General features: G+C 43.0%; 1 protein-coding gene across 1 annotated transcript in view; it reads right to left on the bottom strand.

Moving 5' to 3' along the window:
* Window positions 1-22,188, bottom strand: part of Pawr (pro-apoptotic WT1 regulator) — an 85,082-nt gene that overhangs the window by 4,610 nt on the left and 58,284 nt on the right. The window contains exon 4 of the mRNA XM_085843143.1: window positions 17,143-17,177. Coding sequence (XP_085699269.1) covers window positions 17,143-17,177 — 35 coding nt within the window. The remainder of the gene's footprint in view (window positions 1-17,142; window positions 17,178-22,188) is intronic.

Here is a 22,188-nt window from a genome sequence, read left to right as displayed (position 1 = left end):
AAGGCTGGACACGCTGGGGACTGGGACAGAACGATCTCCCAGACCTCTGTGGTGAAATTTACTTCTCTTTAGTTTTTCTTCTTAAATTTTTTTTTTATAATCAGGCTATGGTGGCACACACCTTTAAGCCCAGCACTAGGGAGGCAAAAGTAGGCAGATATCTGAGTTTGAAGCCAGCCTGGTCTACAGAGTGAGTTCCAGGACAGCCAGGGCTATACAGAGAAACCCTGCTTTCAAACAAACAAGTAAATGAAAATGAAACAGCTTTTTATTTTCAGAGTTCAATGTCTCATTTAAATTCCAAAACATAAAAAAAAAAAATCAAAAAATGTAATTTGAATGGGAAAAAAGTAGAGAGCTGTGTAAAGTTGCATACTTCCAACTGAATGTCGGCACATAGGCAAGCCCTTCCATTCCGGTAACTCTTTAGCCAGCACTTTCTCAAAATCAAACACGACCTTAGAGCTGATTGATAGCACTGTCAATATTTAAGGTGTTCAATGTAACAGGTGTTGCTCTACTCTCGGAAGATTTTCTACTACAATAAAATTACACACACACACGTCCTCCCCCCCACTTTATGGCTTCAGATAACACACACTTATTGACTCAAACTTTCTGTTGTTCGGGAATTTAGAGGCAGCTTAGGGGGTAATTAAGATCATGGGTCTCTTGTGAGCTGTTTGTCAAAATGTTAGAGAAATCTGTAGGCTTCGCTGACCTGGAGAGTCTGCCCGTGAGCCCACTCAAGTATCTGTGCAAAAACACTCAGTGCCTCCATGCCCTAGGCCAGAGGCCTCATTTTCTCCTAATATGGATCCTTTGAGTAGGCAACTTAATCCACAACAGCAGGCTTCCGGAGAGATCAAGATTTTGGAACCAGGCCAGAGGCTGTAGTGTCTGCCACACCCCAGTCTCAAGGTGGCATGCCACCACACCTGCGTCCTTTTGCTATACATTTGATCCCCCTGGTGAGGGGATTACAGAAGGCTTATGTAACCAGGAGGGAGGGCTCATGGGGGCATTTGGGGACTCATCTATAGTAGATTACACTAGTACACCTATAGTGAAACAATTTGATTTGATAGCACTTAGTAACTAGTCTCGTAGAAGCAGGCTAACAAAGCAACTTCAGGAAGCTCAGGATAATTTTGTTGTTGTTGTTTTTCTTTTAAAAAACAAAACATTAACTGAGCCAGGCAGTTATGTCTGTGAGTTTGAGGCCAGCCTGGTCTACAGAGCAAGTTCTAGGACAGCTGGGGCTACACAGAGAAACCCTGTCTCAAAAAACCAGAAATGACAAGAACAAAACAACTCCTACTCCCCTCAGGGAATAAAAAAAGTTAATGGAATGATCCATAAACTTTGCTTTTTAAAATTTTTGTTTTCAATCTTTTCATTAGTGGCCACTTGAAATATTTTATATGTAAAATTATTGTAAGCTCTAAAGTAGCTGTGGTATTATGAATGTAACTGATCCCCATAGACCCATAGGTAGTGGCACTATTAGGAGGTGTGGCCTTGTTAGAGGAAGTGTGTCACTGTGTAGGCGGGCTCTGAGACCTCAGATATTCTCAAGCCATGCCCAGTGACAACCCCTTTCTGTTGCCTGTGGATCAAGATGTAGGACTCTCAGCTCCTTCTCCAGCACCACGACATCTGCCTGTACATGTTTCCCACCAGGGTGACAATGGGCTAAACATCGGCAACTGTAACCAAGCCCCCGGTTAAATGTTTTCTTGCAAGAGTTCTGGTCATGGTGTCTCTTCAGAGCAGGAAAGCCCTAACTAAGACAGCAGGTTTTAGAGGAATCATGGACTCCTGATTTATGACATTCCCAGTCAGATCTTTTCATCCTATCTGGTCTTATGGGACCTGATGGTAATTCTCAAACACTCAATACCATGGCAACCACCAAGTTCATTGATTCTTCTAACTTTATTATGAGCCCACAAAGGCAAGCTGTAGGAACGTCAAAGGCACCGTAATTGCTACCTTTTTGTTGTTCTTTTGATCTTATCTGCCATTTAAAAACATCTGACATTCTTTGCTTGCACAAAAGGTTAAGGTGATTAAAACAGAGAAATGGGGGGTGGTGTGTGTGGGTTCAGTGGGGAGTGCTAGCTAACAGGCAAGTAAATGCAAGGCACATATTTATAGAGCTGGCCACCAAACTACTTTCTTATCTTGCAAAAATACCCAAAGTTCACCTGAAGTTCAAATACTTCTGCCTGAAATTTTCCCTTTGAAAGCCAACATATAACCACTTAGCATACAAGAGTCGATTAGCCTGAACGATAAGATCAAACCAAGCTAACATTTTTTTTTTTTTCAGAAATTTCAGACTTAAAGCATTAGTGTTTAGCTCTGCGAGCCTTTAGTGAACTACTGCAAATTTGGTGGATGGAGTTCAGCTGAGACAGCAAGGGTTTCTCTAACGCTCACAATCTGATGTAAGCTTTCAAGTATGGTGGCTTTGTCATTACCAGAGTGCACATTTGTCCTGGATGTCTCTGGAATGACTTTAACTGTCACCATTCAATTTTCTACTGGTGTCAGAATAAGAAAAAAGTGTGTCCTTATTTTAAAACATCCAGTAAAACCTGCCTTGTTGTTAGTAAATTAGAATTCAAGATAAATACAAATTCCCTAAGAGTTAGGAAGCATTCTAAAAAGCCAAAACTTGAGATAATGAAAATGCACATTTTTGAGTCCCAAATGACCAACACAAACATATCATATGCTCTAACAGCCTTGCTGTGCCTGACTAACACACAGCTTCCCACAGTCCCTGTACCCCTCTATCCACTATGCAGACATGACAAGTCTACTCCAGGCACAGGTCTGTCCACTAGCCATGAACTCAGAAGCAAACATGACCACAGAAAATGCAGCTTGGGGACGCACAAGGCTCCCTCTAGAAGTCTTCAGTCAGGCTGACATGGATGGCAACAAATTGTCCCAAGGGCCCTGCTCCGGGCAGCACTGTGCTGGGGGGTTAAAACCTATATTCAGAAGACTAAGGTACACATACAGGAATCAGTGTGCAGAGAGCAGCCTCGCAGCAGGGCAGCCCCAGGAAACTTAAACATAAACGCAAACAGAAGATAAGATAAGAGGATAGAAAAGCAAGCAGGAGACCCGAAAGCTATTTTACAGAAGAATTCAAACTAATCCAAACTCAACAGTCTCCAGTGTTTTAGGGGCAAACCTATCTTGGAATGTGTGTTCGTTTACCCGCTATTTTGTGGGATTTATGATCATCATATAAAGTAGTAAGTATTAGCTGTGTTGCCAAAATATAGTATACAAAGGATTGGGGAAACTCCCAAATTGTTTTATTTATTTGTGTTACAATATTTGTCCTATAGGAAATGACTATTTAAATTTTTAAAATGTTTTTAAGAATATTGCATATGTGCCATTCTTTCTGAAGATCTTTAATACCTCATGATACAGAAATTCAGAGAAGGAGTTATCTATTTGTATATTTGCTTTAATGGCTATCACAGAGATGTAAGATCTGGAAGATGTCTAAGAAGCGTACTTAAGATCTCAAAATCATGTTCAGCTTATGAGAACAGATTCCACTTTGTGTATCTTACCTGATGAACAGCCACGTGGTCATTTTTGCACTTCCGAACTTGGTCGTGTTTTCCCGTAAAGTTCCTAACTTTGGACTTTCCCTATTTTGTGATCCTTAGTTAAACTAGATAATTTATAAACCCACTAAACAGCCTTAACTTCAGTGCTGTGAGGCAGGGACAAAGTGGACAAAGAATATTGCTTTCTGGACACCTTCAGTGTCAAGTGACCACTGGACAAGGCGTTCAAGAAGGAATGCGTAAATGAGCACACACAGGGTCGGCTGTTCAACAGCCGAGTCTGCTCCCCACCCCCACCTACAGACCGAAAGGTAAATATAACTAAGATGGGGATGGGCGCTTGTCATCCCGGCTCCTCCAGGAGGTTGAGATAGGAGAACCTACTTGGGCCCTGGAGTTTGCAGCCAGTCCAATCAGCATAGTGAAACAACATCGCAAAGGCATAAACAAACAAACAAACAAACAATTTATTGAAAGTAAATGGGAGATTGTAATAATAAACACCTGCACCCTGACAGATACTCTTATACACAGCCTTCCCTTGGGAAATCACAGCTTAGAGTCAAGTAAAGCTAACAGGAAGACGGGGCACTGGTGTCACAAACTCTTAATCCTAACCCTCGGGAGGAGGGGCAGGTGGATCTCTGTGAACTAGAGGCCAGCCTGGTTTACAGAGCAAGGTTCATGACAGTCAGGGCTACAGAGAGAAACCCTTTCTAGAGGGGGAAAAAAAACAAAGCTAACTTAAGTTAACAGGAGCTGGGAATTTAGTGTAGCAGGTAGAGCCTTTGCCGCCCCCACCCCCCACCCTAAGTTCCATGCCTAGCATCTAAAACAAGTAAGGGAAATGGGAAGCCATTAAAGCAGGAGAGGGGATAGAATTCCTTTTACAGAACACACTATAGATCAGCAGAGATAGCAAGCACAGTGGCCAGCAGTTAGGTCAGGCTGCTGTAGTTATCCAAGGAGGATATGGTGGTGGTGGTGGTACAATGAACAGACTTCAGTTCAGCTCAGTAAGGGTTGCAGAGCCAGGTGAGATGATGAGATGAGAAATGAATAATGAAGCAGTTGTAGCCCGAGGCCCTGGTTCACAGTGTCCAAGGCTCTTGCTTCAGCAAGAGCAAACATGCATGTTTACTACCGACCGGTACTGTTTAAACACTCACTTCTGAACGTGCTGAGCCGAGCGTGCTTCTTAGGTATCTAACATCTAACAGCTGCTGGCTACTTTTTCCTAGCACAAGAGATAAAAGAGAAAGTAAATAAATTCTAAGAGAGTCGATTATTAATCAATGTGAATACAAAGAAGGAAGGACAAAGAACACCGAGACAGGAAGAAAGCCAAGGCGGGGCTGTAGTCCCAAGTCTCGTCCCAAGACAGAAAAGCAGTGTCCTTTAGACACTTTAAAAGTCCACATTCTCTGTAGGGACCACAGACATCAGGTAGAAATGATAAACAAAACACTAAAATACGGATGTCTCTTAGTGGTTTCATTCGCTCAAAGAACAAGCTTCAAAGAATGTGTTGGAAATGGAACGAAGATCATTGAACAAAGATGGCTAGCACTGCCCTCCCCACAGGGAAATCACAACACCTCAGGTAGAGTGACAGAGGACAGGGCAGGAACTCAGTGAGAGACAAGATGGAGACCTGGGATGGAATCATGTCTCATATAGAGTATACTATAAATGTGACGCCCGCCCCAAGCCTGGAGTGAGGTGCAAGACCAGTTCTACACAGCCCCTGGACATCCATGTGGATCATTAGCGGTTGCCCTGACCAGGGATGTTCCAAGTTCTCTAGTGGTAATGTGAGTCAGAGACATCAACACTGACCCTGGTTACTGCATAACCACAGACCCAGACTGTGGCCTTCAGAGGTAGCATAGGCTGGGACCTGTAGAGGTTTGGTCTAGTGCTACGTATTGTGATGCTAAATTCTAGGAGGAGGGACTTCTGTTTACAAACTTTTGTTGTGCAAACCTTGCTACAGGATTTAAAACTATTGGTTAAATAAAATTGGCTATAGCCAAATACTGGAGGGCTTAGAGGTGGGTGGGTTTGGAGTGACCCGGTGGAGGACAGACCACAGAAAGAGGAAGAAGGAAAATGGAGGAGACGCTGCCATGAGGGGAGATGGACCATGAGCACATGGCCAGGAGTGCCCCCCTCCCCGTAATGAATAAGCCAAATAATAACCATAGTCTTGTTTACTTGTAAGCTAATTGGGGATAAGCTTAATTTGTTTGGACTATAATTTGGCTATAATAGGGACCTCACCAGGTGGCAGAGCTGGTCACTCACAGCAGGCTACTCCCCCACCCTCGAGTCTCCAGTTCCCTCTCTCTTCATAATGCCCAAGATGCTCTGCCTCTCTTCTTCTCCCATCTGTCCACCACATACTCGCACACTGTGGTGGCTCCTTCTGCAGGCTGGCCACATGGCTGGTGGGTCCCTGGGTGACATTCTCTGACAAGTGGGTGCCTACAGCTTGTGATGTGGCCCAGAGGGCAGGTCTGTGAGCGGCACACCCTGCAGACGAGACCTGTTTCCCTCCTCCTGTGCTGCACTGCCTCGGTTTGCTTTTTAGGCATAAGGCAGCTTTGGTCACCAAGGAAAGCCTCAAGCTAGAAAGAACAAGGACTGCCAGCCAATCACTCTGTCTCTACAGCACCTCCACCAAGGCGCTGGGAGGGGGCTCACCACCACTTCTGGCCATTGCTGCTCGGCATTCTGAAGCATTACAGAGTCCTTCTGGGATGGGCCTCTCAGTCGCCATCTTCCTTAGCATCATGGCTACAGCTACTACTGTCAACACTCACTTTTGTGTGCCTCTCTGCAATCAGCATCCTAGCCTTGCACCTGGCCCACCTGTGCTCCAACACTCCTGGAGCTCCTGTCCACCACCACTGCCTCCACAAATACCTGCAGTTCAGACAGCACAGGCAATGATGACCATACCAGAAAAACGATCATATGGAGGCTACACTGCTCCACTGATAACCAAAGTCATGGCATCTATCTAAAAGAACCCCTAATTTCATATAAAAGGAAAACATCTTCTGTTGCAGGATTTTACCTGCAACACACACAGAAAGGGGAGGTCTGAGGAGGAGAGAGAGAACCAGAATGGAGGCTGATGTGGTGTTATCAAAAGGTTAGAATAATTGTGTTAGCCTGGCAGTGGTGGCGCACGCCTTTAATCCCAGCCCTTGGGAGGCAGAGGCAGGTGGATTTCTGAGTTCGAGGCCAGCCTGGTCTACAGAGTAAGTTCCACTACAGTCAGGGCTACACAGAGAAACCCTGTCTCGGGAAAACAAAAAACGAAAAAACAAAACAAAACAACACCCCCCCCAAAAAAACCCCCCAAAAAACCCCCAAACAAACAAGAAAGAAAGAAAGAAAGAAAGAAAGAAAGAAAGAAAGAAAAAATTGTGTTGCCTCATCATTATCATTTGGCTCTGAAATTATTGTATTGGCATCTTGTAAATTGTGTTATTATTGATACATAAATCTGATTGGCTAGTTAAGCATTAAGAGTCTTGATTCTACTGGGTAATTAGGTGTTGAGATGGCTAACCAGGGGTACATGGGGTGTTGCATGAAAGCAAGAGGAACTGGGGGCCTGGTCTGAGAGATGGCCTGATGGGAGCCACATGGCCTAGCAAGGCTGGTGAGTTGGCAGGCTGAAAGATGGAATGAGTGAGATCACCTGGCACAGTGGCTAGCTCTAGATATGTCCTGCAACATCTTCTTACGGAAAACCTAAAATTGAAAGAAGACAGCACAGCAGCTCTATAGGCAACATAGGAACATGGGAGGTATAAAAACTGTAAGGGAGTGTAGAGAGGAGCTCCTGTGCACTGTGTGGAAGCATCACCTGTCAATAAAAAGCTGCCAGCCTATTAGCTTAAAGAGGTAGAAGGAGGTGGGAATTCCAGCAGGGAGAGAGGATTCTGGGATAGAGTAGGGTGTGGAAAGAGATTCACCCCAAATGTTGATGGAGACAGTCACATGAAACTGAGGAGAGGAAAGAAACCAGCCATGTGGTACTTATAGAATAGAATAAGTGGATTAAATAAGTTATGAGCTAGCCAGGGAACAAGTCCAAGCTTAAAGCCTAGGCATTTACTCATGAACTGATTTGGTCTCAGAGTTCGTTATTTTGGAGAACAAAGAGGCCGGGTTGAAAAGCTTATGGTTAGAAGGAAACATATATCCAATAGAACAACAAGCAGTTCTTAGCTTGTGGGGTCATAACCCTTTGAGGTTGAATGACACTTTCAAAGGAATCACATTTCAGATATCCTTCATACTAGATACTTACATCAGGATTCACGACAGTAGCAAAATTACAGTTCTGGAGTAACAACGAAATAGCTTTATGGTGGTGGTGGTAGCGGTGGTGGTGGTGTGGTCACCACGACATGAGGAACAGTATCAAAGGGCTGCAGCATTAGGAAGCTTGAGAACCACTGTTCCAGAAGAAAAAAATCCCAAAATGAAAGAAATCTATTACGTTCTCGAAAAGAAATTCAAAATAGTGGTAAGCAGTAAAACCCTAACTAAGACAGTAAATCAAGTGAGATACAATAGAGTGTATGTAGTAAATAACCGATTTAATGAATCCATGACACCAGAGAGAAACCCAGCAGAAATGAGAACAAGCAGAAATGGAGAAATGACATCATTTGGTCAACTAAAGGGTCACAAGACAGAAGAAAGGCGTGAGTGTGAGTGTGGGGAAGGGATGAGATAAAGGATGGGATAAAAAGGGTGGTAGAGACAAAGAAGCAAGCGTGGGTGTAAACAACATGCACACACTCTCTCTCTATATATATATATATATACATATATATACACACACACACCCCACATATATATATGTATATATTATACATACATACACACACATATATACACACACATATATATGTGTATATATTATATATACATACACACATATACATGTATATATTATATATACACACATATATATACATACACACACACATATATATACACATATATGCACACGACACATACATATATGCATGAAACTATCAAAGAACTTTGATCAATAAAAAAGAAAAGAAAAAGGAAAGACAGCATAGGCACATAAGAGTATACAACTCAGGGCTGGAGAGATGGCTCAGAGGTTAAGAGCACTGTCTGCTCTTCCAGAGGTCTCAAGTTCAATTCCCAGCAACCACATGGTGGCTCACAACCATCTGTAATGGAATCTGATGCCCTCTTCTCATATGTCTGAAGACAGCTACAGTGTACTCATATACATTAAATAAATAATAATTAAAAAAAAAAGTGTACTATTCAGTGTAAGAAGAACTAGCTTGTGTCCCTTGTGGAGAAATGAAGGATACACCAGGTAAAAGGCACAGTCAACTGGGTACAGAGGTTGATCTCAGCCACGATAGGAGACTAGTGATCGCTAGTGACTAGGAAGGGGAGGGATAGGAAGGTTGCATAATGTATAGAAAATACAGTCACACATAAGTATTTGCTATGGTGTTCCTGATCACAGTATGGGGATTGAGTTCACCATAGTTTATGACATACTTCAGTATGAGTGGAGAGATTACTAAGAAGACAGATGATAAATATAAGGGGTAGATATTCTAACGGCTCTGATTTGATCATTACACTATTGCAGTGAATATTTACATGATCCTGTAAATATGAACAAAGGATCATCAATTAAAAACAACAAAACCGACAAGTCTCACTGATAAGCTGTAAGACCCTTGAATGTTAGGAATACATAATAAAATAATACATAAATAAACCCCTATGCATGTATGAAGGCAAAGAGTGATTACTGACAATCAAATCAGCCCTCTGGCCCCCAAATACTAGATGAGAAAGAAAGACAGGCTGCCATAACCATGCAGGCCATATTACTTGATTTTGTTGCCAAATTTAGCTCTTTATCCTAAAACAGCTATTCTGTAGGCCGGATATGCACAATGGAAAATATTCAGAATTAAAAAAAAAAAAAAAAAAAAAAAAACTGCTTCATGAACTCCAAAAGGTTTGTGATGTTCTAGTTAGGAATGCTAACACAAACCTAAGATCCAACGGGAAAACTGTCTGCTCTCAGGCACAGAGATATTAAGTATGGTGGTCAGTAAAGGGAAAATAAGAAGCAATATTATCGTAGGTAAATACCACCCTTTACTGGAAGTTTTTCCCCTTCTGGGAACTTTCACATCTGTGGAAAGACGAGAGGGCACTGCTGTGTTGTTCAGGAAAATAACACTTATTCTAAAGCTATCATAAGAATGAGATTGGCGGCATTAAGAGATTATAGTCAGAGGAATTTCCCACTAACACAGACATTTTAAAGCTCAGCAATGAAATGAAATACAAGACTCATGGGTAAAACCCAGGAAACAATGGGTATCAAACATCCAGAGGTGTTAGACAGATCACGGCCTTCCTAAGTAGCAAGTAAGAGCAGGACTGGCCTCCACACTCCTCGCCTTCACCCCCTCCTGTGTCCCACAACCTGCTGTGTGGGCTCTTCCCCTGCCTTTAAATACAAGCACACACAATTAAAATTCAAAACCATACCAGGCTCTTTATTAAAACTGGGATGCATATTCACTGTAAGACAACAGGGAAGACTTTTAACAATTTATTTTTATTTTATGTGTACTGCTGTTTTTACCAGCTTCTCTGTCTGTGTGAGGGTGTTGGATCCCCTGAAACTGCACTTACAGACACTTGGGTGCTGGGAATTGAGCCCCGGTCCCTCTGGAAGAGCAGTTCGTGCTCTTAACCACTGAGCCATCTCTCCAGCCCCTACAGGGAGGACCTTAAAAAGGAACCGCTTTTCTCTAAAAGACCACAGCCCCATCTCAAAGAACTGACTGTCTTTCCATTTCATGTTTTTCATTCCAAGGTTTTCTTAGCTTGTGCCTGTTCAGCTTCTTCTACCACAGGCTTACATGGAGGCTGCTGGTGCACAGAGGAGGTGAGCTAACAGGACGTCACTAAGATCAACTTATCCCTGCATCTCTCCTATACTCTGAAATGTATACATTCAGAGTATTTGGCCAATTTTCTGAGGAACCTCCAGACTGACTTCCAGAGTGGTTGTACAAGCTTGCAATCCCACCAACAATGGAGGAGTGTTCCTCTTTCTCCACATCCTTGCCAGCATCTGCTGTCACCTGAGTTTTTGATCTTAGCCATTCTGACTGGTGTGAGGTGGAATCTCAGGGTTGTTTTGATTTGCATTTCCCTGATGATTAAGGATGTTGAACATTTTTTCAGGTGCTTCTCAGCCATTCCGTATTCCTCAGGGGAGAATTCTTTGTTTAGCTCTGTACCCCATTTTTAATGGGGTTATTTGATTTTCTGGAGTCCAGCTTCTTGAGTTCTTTGAATATATTGAATATTAGTCCCCTATCAGATTTAGGATTGGTATAAGTTCCTTTCCCAATCTGTTGGTGGCCTTTTTGTCTTATTGCCAGTGTCTTTTGCCTTACAGAAGCTTTGCAACTTTATGAGGTCCTATTTGTCAATTCTTGATCTTACAGCACAAGCCATTGCTGTTCTGTTCAGGAACTTTTCCTCTGTGCCCAAATCTTCGAGGCTTTTCCCCACTTTCTCCTCTATAAGTTTTAGTGTCTCTGGTTTTATGTGGAGCTCCTTGATCCACTTAGACTTGAGCTTTGTACAAGGAGATAAGAATGATCAATATGCATTCTTCTACATGATAACCACCAGTTGAGCCAGCACCATTTGTTGAAAATGCTGTCTTTTTTCCACTGGATGGCCCAGATGTCCCTCAACAGAGGAATGGATACAGAAAATGTGCTACATTTACACAATGGAGTACTACTCAGCTATTAAAAACAATAAATTTATGAAATTCTTAGGCAAATGGATGGATCTGGAGGATATCATACTGAGTGAGGTAACCCAATCAGAAAAGAACTCACATGATATGCACTCACTGATAAGTGGATATTAGCCCAGAAACTTAGCATGCCCAAGATACAATTTGCAAAACACATGAAACTCAAGAACGAAGACCAAAGTGTGGATACTTCGTTCCTCCTTAGAATGGGAACAAAATACTCATGGAGGGAGTTACAGAGACAAAGTTTGGAGCTGAGACGGAAGGAAGGACCATCCAGTGACTGCCCCACCCAGGGATCCATCCCATAATCAGCCACCAAACGCAGACACTATTGCATATGCCAGCAAGATATTGCTGACAGGACCCTGACATAGCTGTCTCTTGTGAGACTATGCCGGGGCCTAGCAAACACAGAAGTGGATGCTCACAGTCAGCTAGTGGATGCAACACAGGGCCCCCAATGAAGGAGCTAGAGAAAGTACCCAAGTAGCTGAAGGGGTCTGCAACCCTATAGGAGGAACAACAATATGAACTAACCAGTACCCCCAGAGCTCGTGTCTCTAGCTGCATATGTAGCAGAAGATGGCCTACTCGGCCATCATTGGGAGGAGAGGCCCTTGGTCTTGTGAAGATTATATGCCCCAGTACAGGGGAACGCCAGGGCCAGGAAGGGGGAGGGAAAACTACTTCCAGGGTGGGGGAAGAGTGTAGGGGACGTTCGGGATAGCATTTGAAATGTAAATGAAGAAAATATCTAATAAAAAAAAAAAAAGAAATGGAAGACGTATGAGTAGCTCTCATTTTGGGTGCCTATCAGATTCTTCCAACTACAGGTTTGAATGGGAACTCACCCCCAGCCTACAATCCTAAACAACTATAGTAGAAAATAATTTATTTAAAAAAAAAAAAAAAAAAAAGAGTATTTGTCCCAGGGCAGGGCGACTGGCTCAGTGGTACAGAGCGCCTGTTGCTCTTGTAGGGGACCCAGATTTGGTTCCTAGCATCCATGTGGCAGCTCATAACCGTCGAAGTCCAGTTCTGTGGGGCCAGTCGCACAGACCTCTCCTGACCTTGCTGGCACCAGGTGTGCATACGGTGGTGCGCATGCACAAGTGTACACAAAATAAAAATTTTAAACCTAAAAAAAAGGGTTTGTTCAGAGTATCTCAAATCAAACACATTTATTCTAGATAAGAGAAGTCTTCCCACACAAACAAAGGCATAGCTGTAGTTTATTAGGGCATGTGCCCGGAGGTAAGCCTTCTGGACCGCAGTGTGTGCCTGTGGCAACCAGTGCACGATACAAAACCACTCAGCACCAACAGAAGGATTATAGAGAAAATGGAACCCAGGACGTGATCTCAAAAACTACTTCCAGGGACACATTTAAAGGTGGGGAAAAGAACGGAAGAGAAACATTACCACAGGGCTAAATATGCTAAAGACTCAAGAAAAACATCAATATGGCATTTTATTATAGAACAGCGACGGGTGTTTACAGAAGTGGGCATCACAAGAACTACAAGTGGCTCATGATTCACCATGGGGTGTGAGGAGGAGGAGGGTGGGGCAGAAGTGGAAGTTACGCCACTTACAGGGAAAGCAGGCTGCCGCTAACCCTGAGCTGGCTGACAGATGTGGGCAGCATACACCTGGCTGTGCGCTCTATGTTCCCACGTACGGGAAAGTGGGTGCCATTCTATATGCACATAGAATGTCAATTCTGAGGAAGGGTAAGTTTGTCCCCTAACACATCAATAAGATGGATCTTCTCTCCGTAGCAGGCTTTAACTTACACCAGAGGAGGCTGACTCTAAAGAGAATGTTGGCCTTTAAGAAAAAGAATCATGGTCACACTTTCCTCAAGTTAAAAAGCAACCGTGGCTTCCCGAACCAGAGGTAGTGGGGTTTCCTGTGTACTCCTTGCTGGGTGTGTTGATGAGACAGAGATGACACAGCTGAGGGCAGCCCTAGTTTATCGGACTGAAAATGAAGTTGCAGACACCCACGTTACAGTGAGGAGCTGAGGGGATATGGAACTAACCGCATATCTACTGCCGTCTGTATGAGATAAAAAGCCATTTATAAAACGAATCAGCAATAAAAAATTATAGCAGTCGTGTTTGGTTTAAATGATAGGATTGCGTTTTATTAATACCAATTTTCTGTACGTGTCACGTTTTCATTAAGAAACACACACTGAAAAAAAAAAAAAAGAAACACACACTGCTTTAAAAGGCAGAAAAGAGGCCCTACAGGATGGCTCAGTGGTTAAACCCTCTCAACCATACACGGCTGCAAGTGGGGTATCATCTCGGAATTCCATAGGAGGAAAATCGTCCTACAAAGCAGTCCAGGCTGTGACGCTGCCTGCGCCTGGCCACCCGACTTTAACCCTTGGTACCCAAATAAAGGTGGAAGGATAGCCAACTCTCCCACCCTTGCCACATCCTTCCAGACTTAGCCTCTCTTTCTCCAAAGTTTAACCAATGTACTGGAAACCTCACCAAGTAAACATTCTACTGACAGAATTGCATACTGGGAAAAGAAAGCCCCAAACGCCTGCCCTTGATCCACCTTTCCTAAATGGAGTATCAGAAATGTCACGGAGCTCATCTCCAAACGGATGAAATTAAAAATCAAGAATAGTTTGTGTGGGACTTCCTAGAGGAACAAGGGTTCCCTGCACTGTAAAGCACCGCAGGGCCAGCCTGGTGCTTCACCGAGCTAAAACTCTGCATTCTTGACATTTGCAATTAGTGAGAGAGAAGTGCCCACGGGGCTAGAGACTTGAAACCCCTAGAGACGTTTCTGAGTTATTGCCATCTGTGTGTTTCTACAAGTCATTTAGTTTATAGAAAGTCGTGTCTGACGTGTGATACCAATGTTTTATCTCTTAGGCCATTCCTCATCTCTGTCATCCCCATTTGTCAAGAGACACCCTCGTCAAGAAACACCAGTTCTCTGATCACTGCTACAACTTGCTGACAGATTAGGGAGAGTAATGAACTGTTGACAGACTATGTAAGATAACCCGGGAGATCAAGAATGGATAATTTCAGATATGAGTCTGGGCTTTGTACAGAGCTTCTTAGACTACATTAAAATAGACTCATTACAACTCAATAAAAGAACTATTACAAATTTAAGTTTCAGTATTTACTCATTTAAGCAGGGTCTCCCTATTAGCTCAGGCTAGCCTCAAACTCGCCATTTCCTTGGTCCTCTCAGATGCTTTGGCTATTTAAAAGTATGCTTGGGAATAATAAACAGGGCTAAATCTTTGAAAGCTGAAAAGTAACGTGCCTCCTGCTTTAGCCTACACAAATAAATGTGTATGCAGATGAGCGCATCACAAAGAAAACAATGGTTTTTAGACCTTAAAAATAAAAAAAAACACATGCTGGAAAGATAGCTCAGCAGTTAAGAGTACCGACTGTTCTTCCAGAGGCCCTGAGTTCAATCCCCAGCAACCACAGCATGGCTCACAACCATCTGCAATAGGGTCTGGTACCCTCTTCTGGTGTGTCTGAAGAGAGCTATGGTGGTATACTCATATGCATGAAATAAATAAATAAATAAATCTTTGAAAATAAATAAAAAATAAAAAAAACACACATCATGGAAAACAACTTCTTACTAATTGGACAAAATGGCAACCTTGTAACAGCTTTGGGGAGGACTCTTTATTTTTTGTTACTGCTGTGTGTATGGATGTGTGTTTTGTGTGTGCACAGCATAAGTGCAGTACCCATGGAGGGTGATGGCGCCACAAGCACAGTTGAGAGCTGCCTGATGTGGTGCTAAGAATCAAACTCTAACCCTCCGCAAAAGCAAGCCCCACTCTAAACTGCTGGGCCATCTCTCTAGCCTCCACCGCCACCCCCGGTAAAAACTGATTTCAAAACAACAACAACATCAAAACAAACAAACAAACAAAAACAAAACAAAGACTAAAACCACCCAAAACTAAATTAAACTAAACCAACAAACCCTAAATATTCTGTCATTTATTTCAATTCAAAACCACAAATATAAAAGTGCTGCTTATAATTTCAATTTTGACTAGCTTTAAGTTTGTGTAACACGGTTGAAAGATTATCACATTTTATCTTTGTTTTCCAAACAACAACTTTTTTTTTTTTTAATTTGAAAATATGTCACAGGACTATGGTGTCTCTTGACTTTAATCCTAGAACTTGGGAGGCAGAGGCAGGCAGATCTTTGTGAGTTCAAGGCAAGCCTGGTCTACAGTTCCAGGACATCCTAGGCTACAAAAAGAAACCATGCCTGGAAACAACAACAACAACAACAACAACCAAAAACAAAAGTCAAGTCAAAGCTAATTCGGTCTGACAAAAGAAACTTCATTCTCTTTGGGTTAATTTACTCATGGTACATAGAAGCTACTCAGTGCTAGATTACAGAAGTGTGTTTCATCACACACACATAAAGACAGACAAGCTCCATCAAACACAGAGTGCTTTCTATGGGTTAAAATGATAAGTGTAGGTGTTCTGCTCCTCCACATAGGTCCTCCCCTCCTCCCCCTTATCATAGATCCCACCAAAAAATTAAAAGATAAAAAAAAATTTTAAAAATATCACATTTTACTTGTGCTCGCTTCATATGAAAGCTCAGAATCCCTATTAGTGGCCGTCTTAGACCTATTAAACAGGTTCACGTGGGTGGGGTCATAGCGGCGGCCACCCTCACAGTGTGGTTAGTGCCCTTGTAAGATGGACAGAGAATCTGACTCCAACTCTGATAAAGAACACAGCAAGATGAGTATCTTCGAACCAGGTCTCAGAGACAACTGCTGTCCCCAGCACGAATCATTTTTATCATCACTACCACTGCCAACGCCACCTCCAGCTCTGCTTTTCCATCCCCACCCCTGCCTCGGACTAGCTGGTTCTAGTCATCAACTTCAGGCCTCTACAAACTTCTAGTTAATGGCATTTTGTCATTCCATTTGGTGACCTAGTATTGTCAGTGTGTAACTACATGTCCGGAATAGGTCAGAAACAAGCTTGTGGCTGACAGGCGCCACAACTCTGTCTACGAGGGAATTTCTTTCTCTTTTCTTTCATTTCTATTTTTTAAAGTATTTTTTAAAAATCTATTTAAGTATGCATTTTACACATATGGATGTTCTGTCTGCATGCATGTACACCACAAGATCCCACGTGCATACAGTCAAATGGGACTAGAGTCAGAGGCAGCTGTGAGCCACCAGGGTGGGAACTGAACTCGGGACGTCTGGAAAAGCAGTCAGTGCTGCTAACTGCTGAGCCATCTCTCCAGGCCCAGGAATTTTTTTCTTTTTCTTTTTTTTTGGTGGGGTGGGGTGGGGTGGAGGGTTTCAAGACAGGGTTTCTCTATATAGCCCTAGCTGTCCTGGAACTCACTTTGTAGACCAGGCTGGCCTCGAACTCAGAAATCCACCTGCCTCTGCCTCCCAAGTGCTGGGATTAAAGGCGTGTGCCACCACTGCCCATCGAGGAATTTCTTTTTAAGAATGCAGTATTAAGGTTTTGAGTTTGTTGCTTTTGACAAATTACTTGAAACAGCTCAAGTTAGTTAAAGTCCAATTGAGACAGGCACTATTCTCGAGCCTGCAAGTTACGACACAAAGATTCTTACCTTTTGTATCTGCCCGGAACTGTTCTCGACGGGTCCTGTAAAGCAAAATATGAGACGTCAGCTGTGCATGCGTGTCACTACACAACTACAGCCTGCAGGGAGGCAGAACAATGCCTGCCTAGGAACTATGGAGAGCAGCCGTGCTTGCACTTAACAGGGCACACCTCCGAGCAAACAAAACGAACCTCAATCTGGCTTTTCAGCCCAAACCAACCGTGTTTTAAAGTTTAATACTGAAATATTTTGGTTATGAACTTAGCCCTTAATGGCTGAGCCATCCCTCCAGCAGAAGCTAGAAAAGCATTTCCTTTTTTTTTTTTTTTTTTTTGGTTTTGAGTTTTGAGACAGGGTTTCTCTGTGTAGCCCTGGCTGTCCTGGAACTCACTCTGTAGATCTGGCTGGCCTCGAACTCAGAAATCCACCTGCCTCTGCCTCCCAAGGGCTGGGATTAAAGGCGTGCGCCACCACTGCCCAGTCTAGGAAGCATTTAAAAAACACATTACATTCCCTCCTTCCCTTTCCCTTCCCCTGCCCCTACCCCTTCTCTTTCCTTCCTTCCTTCCTCCCTTCCTTCCTTCCTTCCTTCCTTCCTTCCTTCCTTCCTTCCTTCCTTCCTTCCTTCCTTCCTTCCTCCCTTCCTTCCTCAGTTAAGAGTTTCCCATCTACAAGGCTAGCTTGGAGTCAGCTAGGGACCTTGCACTCACAGGGCCCTGACCAACCGTTCTTTCCGTGTCCACCTCTGAGTGTCAGGATTATTTATGCGTATCACCATCCATGCCCTGGAGAATGTTAAGCAGGCACTCAGTCAGCTTCTTAGGCCCCTCTCCAGCCTGACAATCACTGTAGGCTTCACACTCTCTCCCTGTCTTTTATTATGTTCATATTAAAACAAAACATATTGTGTTCATATTAAAACAAAACAGAACAGCAAACAACAACAACAACAATAAAACTCAACCCCTTCCCCACAAGGGATTGGCTGGTGGTGGTGTACACCTGTAACCCCAGCATCAGAAGACCGAGTCAGGAGGATCTCTGTGAGCTTGAAACCAGGCCGGAAGACACGGAGAGACCCTGCCTCAAAAAACCAAACTAACTGAGTCGGAGAGGTAGCTCAGGTCAGAGCACTGGCTGCTTCTGTGTGTCTAGAGTCCAAATCGCATCACCCAAATGGCAGCTCACAACCATCCACATAGTCGCAGTTTCTGGAGAGTGGACGTCCTTGTCCGGCCTCTGTTGGCACTTAAATGCACACATACACACACATAAACAAAATAAAAAATTTTTAAAAAACCTAAAATGCACAATACACACACAGAGATTAACAATTTTTAAAGACTATAGCTAAAAATGAGACATAAGAAAAGTACATTCTGCGATGACCCTATGCTACAAAAATAAAAAAAAGGAGACAGACAGATTTCTGAGCGTTAACTATTAGGGTGGATAACTACTGTGCAAATAAGTAGGCAGTAACTGTGATAAGTCTGGGCTGCAAATACATCTCACTTAAGTGATGGGCCCTTTTAAAGCTGATAACAGTGTTAAGTCTAAGGGAGATTATGTAATTCAAGAATCTCAGGTCCAGTTAAAATGAATTAATGAGCTCACTTTATAAGACAGCCAGTTCTACAGCAAACACTGAAGACTGACAGCGACTAACGACATAGCGACCTGGGCAACAGTCCAGCCCACCCTCAGGAGGAAGAGCTAAGCCACCTTCCAACCTCCCAACCACACATGCCACTGGGCAGCTGAGACTCCAGGCTCAGGTTTCTTGCAGTGCCCTAACAGGAATCTGCAGCAACGCCCACTGTATTGTGGGATTACATGACAGAAGAGGGCAGAGCAATGCACACAGCAGGCTTGCAATGTAAAGTTGGTGGGATATAAAATCCTTATCAACTTCTCCCATAGGCACTAAGCATTCCCAATAAATTCTCACTAAAACAGTGTAAACCATCAAAGGATACTGGCTTATCTCACTGTCTCTCTCTCTTTTTTAAACTGCTTCTTTCTTTTTTCTTTCTTTCTTTGTTTCTTCTCCTTTTTGCCCCCCCCCCCCTTTATGGAACTGTCCCACAGGGCATGCAGTTTATTAGACAGCAGCTGGGAAATCATTGGTTAGACTTGGCCCCATGCACGCTCCACTTCATCTTTCTTCTTGATGGCATAGGAGTTGGGGGAGGCCTTGTTTCTTAAGTAAAATATGAGCTTCTGGAAAGCTGGTCCCTGTCCCCCAAATCTAGAGAAATCACTTTCCTAGCAGTCTGATGATCCAGGAAAGAGAAATAAAACCAACTAAAACAACAAAAAACAAAACAAAACAAACAAACAAAAAACCCAAGCCCTTAGGAAGTTACTAGGGGTTTTCACCAGGTGACATGATCTTGTAGTATCTCCCCAGGAACAGAACTCAGAGAGGCTTCTGCAGATGTCCCCTGTGGTGTGGCTAATGTGAAGTCAATGTCCCTTGCTTTGCTGTCAGCTGCTGTTTATGCAGAGAGAACAGCAAAACCTTGGCCAACAAATGTTTAAGGCACTCCTCATCCCTCTGTTATTAAAAAGGCATCATCTAAAATGAAGGCCAAGCTTTGCTAAACCCAGGATCAAGTTCAACCCTACTTGCTACCAGAAGTTTTAGTGAAGACTTCCTTGGCTTTTTTACACACTTGAGCTTCCTGTAAGTAAAGAGGGCACAACCCAAAATGTTGGTCATGTCTTCAGTTCATCTGCAGTCTTTAATGCAGTAATTAACAGACTCTCTATTTATAAAAACATGCTTATCTCCTGGGGTGGGGGTGGGGGAGCAGGAAAGAACAGATTTGCAAACTCTAGCTACCCATGTAAGCACAACACGATTCTTTTATAAGGCAGGGGTGGAGGTGGGGGGCATGTTCACGGTTCCTCCACATAAGATTGGAACTCTACATAAATAAAATATAAACCCCTTCCTTTGAATTCCTAGCTAGAAATGTCATTGCCATGACCATAAAAGATTCCCAAGCAAAGGCGCGTACTAACTTTATAATGAGGGACCTCAGTGAGTAACTACCAGTGACTACTGTTAAACTTGACAAGTGCACTCTATGCGTGAACTAACCTTCCTAGGCTTGTATTTCTCTGATCTTGTTCACATTGATTCCCATCTGTTTACACACTGGAGAACCTCAACCGCCTCGGCTGTGAGGACTATGGTCACGAGATTTCCTTATTGACCATTCTCCGCTCCAACAAAGCAAGAGTTTTATTTAAACTTACACGAAACAGTTTGTGCTTTGCCAACATTGTTGCAGCTCTGCACAGGTCTTTTCCCCCTCCCTGAAGCATCGTACACTGTACCCTTGCAGGGAAGATTACGTCAGGAAAAGTAGACTTGAAATCTGTTGTGTAAGAGACCTGGGGTTTTCAAAGGATCTAGTTACATAGTCTCTAGGACTTCCAAACCCAGGATCAAGTTCAACCCTACTTGCTACCAGAAGTTTTAGTGAAGACTTCCTTGGCTTTTTTACACACTTGAGCTTCCTGTAAGTAAAGAGGGCACAACCCAAAATGTTGGTCATGTCTTCAGTTCATCTGCAGTCTTTAAAGTCTTCCAATAGGGCGTTAGGATTAGGAAAGGTCGGGAAAGGCTACAGAGTGCTTTCAGACTGAGAAAGAGTCCCAGGCAATGACAGCAGGATGCAATTCTGAATTAGATTTCTCTGCTCTGCCTTGGGACACCCAACTGGGGCAACTTTAATGAGGTCTGAATGTGAGGGAAGTGGTCTTTCTAAGAAAAAGCATACCTTGTTCTTAGAAACCAGCAAAGTATTCCAGAAACAGCAGTAGAAGTGGAATGTTTTCTGTGTGTCCTTGTGACTTTTCAGTTGAGCTGAGACTGTTTGGGAGTAAAAATTACTAATGTCCACTCAGGAGATGACACTGAGGACAAACAGGTAAATCCTGCAAGTGACTTAGGTGGTATGCAGCAGGTTACTTTAATCTTGGAAATGCTGTGTGTGTTTTCAATCCAAAAGCTTTTCTCTGTGAATCTACTCAAAGAAAAGAATTCAAAACAAATGGTTTAAGATATACAGTTGTCATTACTGTTACTTATGAGAGTAAAAGATTTTAACCAGTGATAATTAGCACTAATGGCTAATTTGTGTTAATTAAATGTTTATAAAGAAAATTCTCTGCTACTGAAAACAGGTTTGTTGTATCGTTTGCTTGCTTTCAGGCAGGGGCCAGTACCTCCTAGGCTGAATTCTAACTTCGTCTGTATAGAGACTGGCCCTGAATCTCCAGTGTGCTGAGACTACCAACATATGCAACCACATTTGACTTGAAAGTTTTGAATATCAAAAAGGGGGGGGTTCACACTACAACATCTACAAAGGTTATTTCAAAAATATGAAAACTCCAAATACAAACTAGGTAGTGCTGGCCCACACCTTTAATCCCAGCACTTGAGAGGCAGAGGCAAGTGGATCTCTGAGTTCCAGGCCAGACTAGCCTACAGAGTGAGTCCCAGGACACAGGACAGCCAGGGCTACACAGAGAAACCCTGTTTCCAAAAAAAAAAAAAAAAAAAAAAAAAATCCAAACACACACTGAGCTATTCCAGTGCTAGGGTTTTATCATCAAATTTCAAGGTGGTTTCCCAATACTGTATTGTTTTTAACAGAAAAAAAAAGATAAAAAGATAAACAACCTGAGAGTAATCAAAATCGAAATATTCTGCATATGTGAAAAATAATACAGATGTCCCTTGTGGACTGTTGCCGAAGTCTGTCTATGCTATCAGTTGAAAAAGTGTGATACAAACAGCCCTGGTGGACTACAGGCACAATGGTGTCAAGTGGTCTTTCATTAATGTGACAAATACCTGACAACTCCAGAGGCAGCACTTAAACTCATAGCACTGTGAAAGTGTGGGCCCCTGGTAGGCCAGCTCCATTGCTGTAGGTCTGTGGTGAAGCAGAGCATCATGGGAAGAGAACATAGCTGCTTACTTTAAAGTAGTCGAAGATGTGGACTAGAAACTATATCTCACTAGTGCCA

The sequence above is a fragment of the Mus caroli genome, unplaced genomic scaffold (assembly GCF_978045245.1).
Source record: "Mus caroli unplaced genomic scaffold, Mus_caroli_1 scaffold_9, whole genome shotgun sequence".
NCBI lineage: Eukaryota > Metazoa > Chordata > Mammalia > Rodentia > Muridae > Mus > Mus caroli.
The sequence above is the reverse complement of the archived record's forward strand: the minus strand, read 5'-3'. Positions and strand labels throughout refer to the sequence as shown.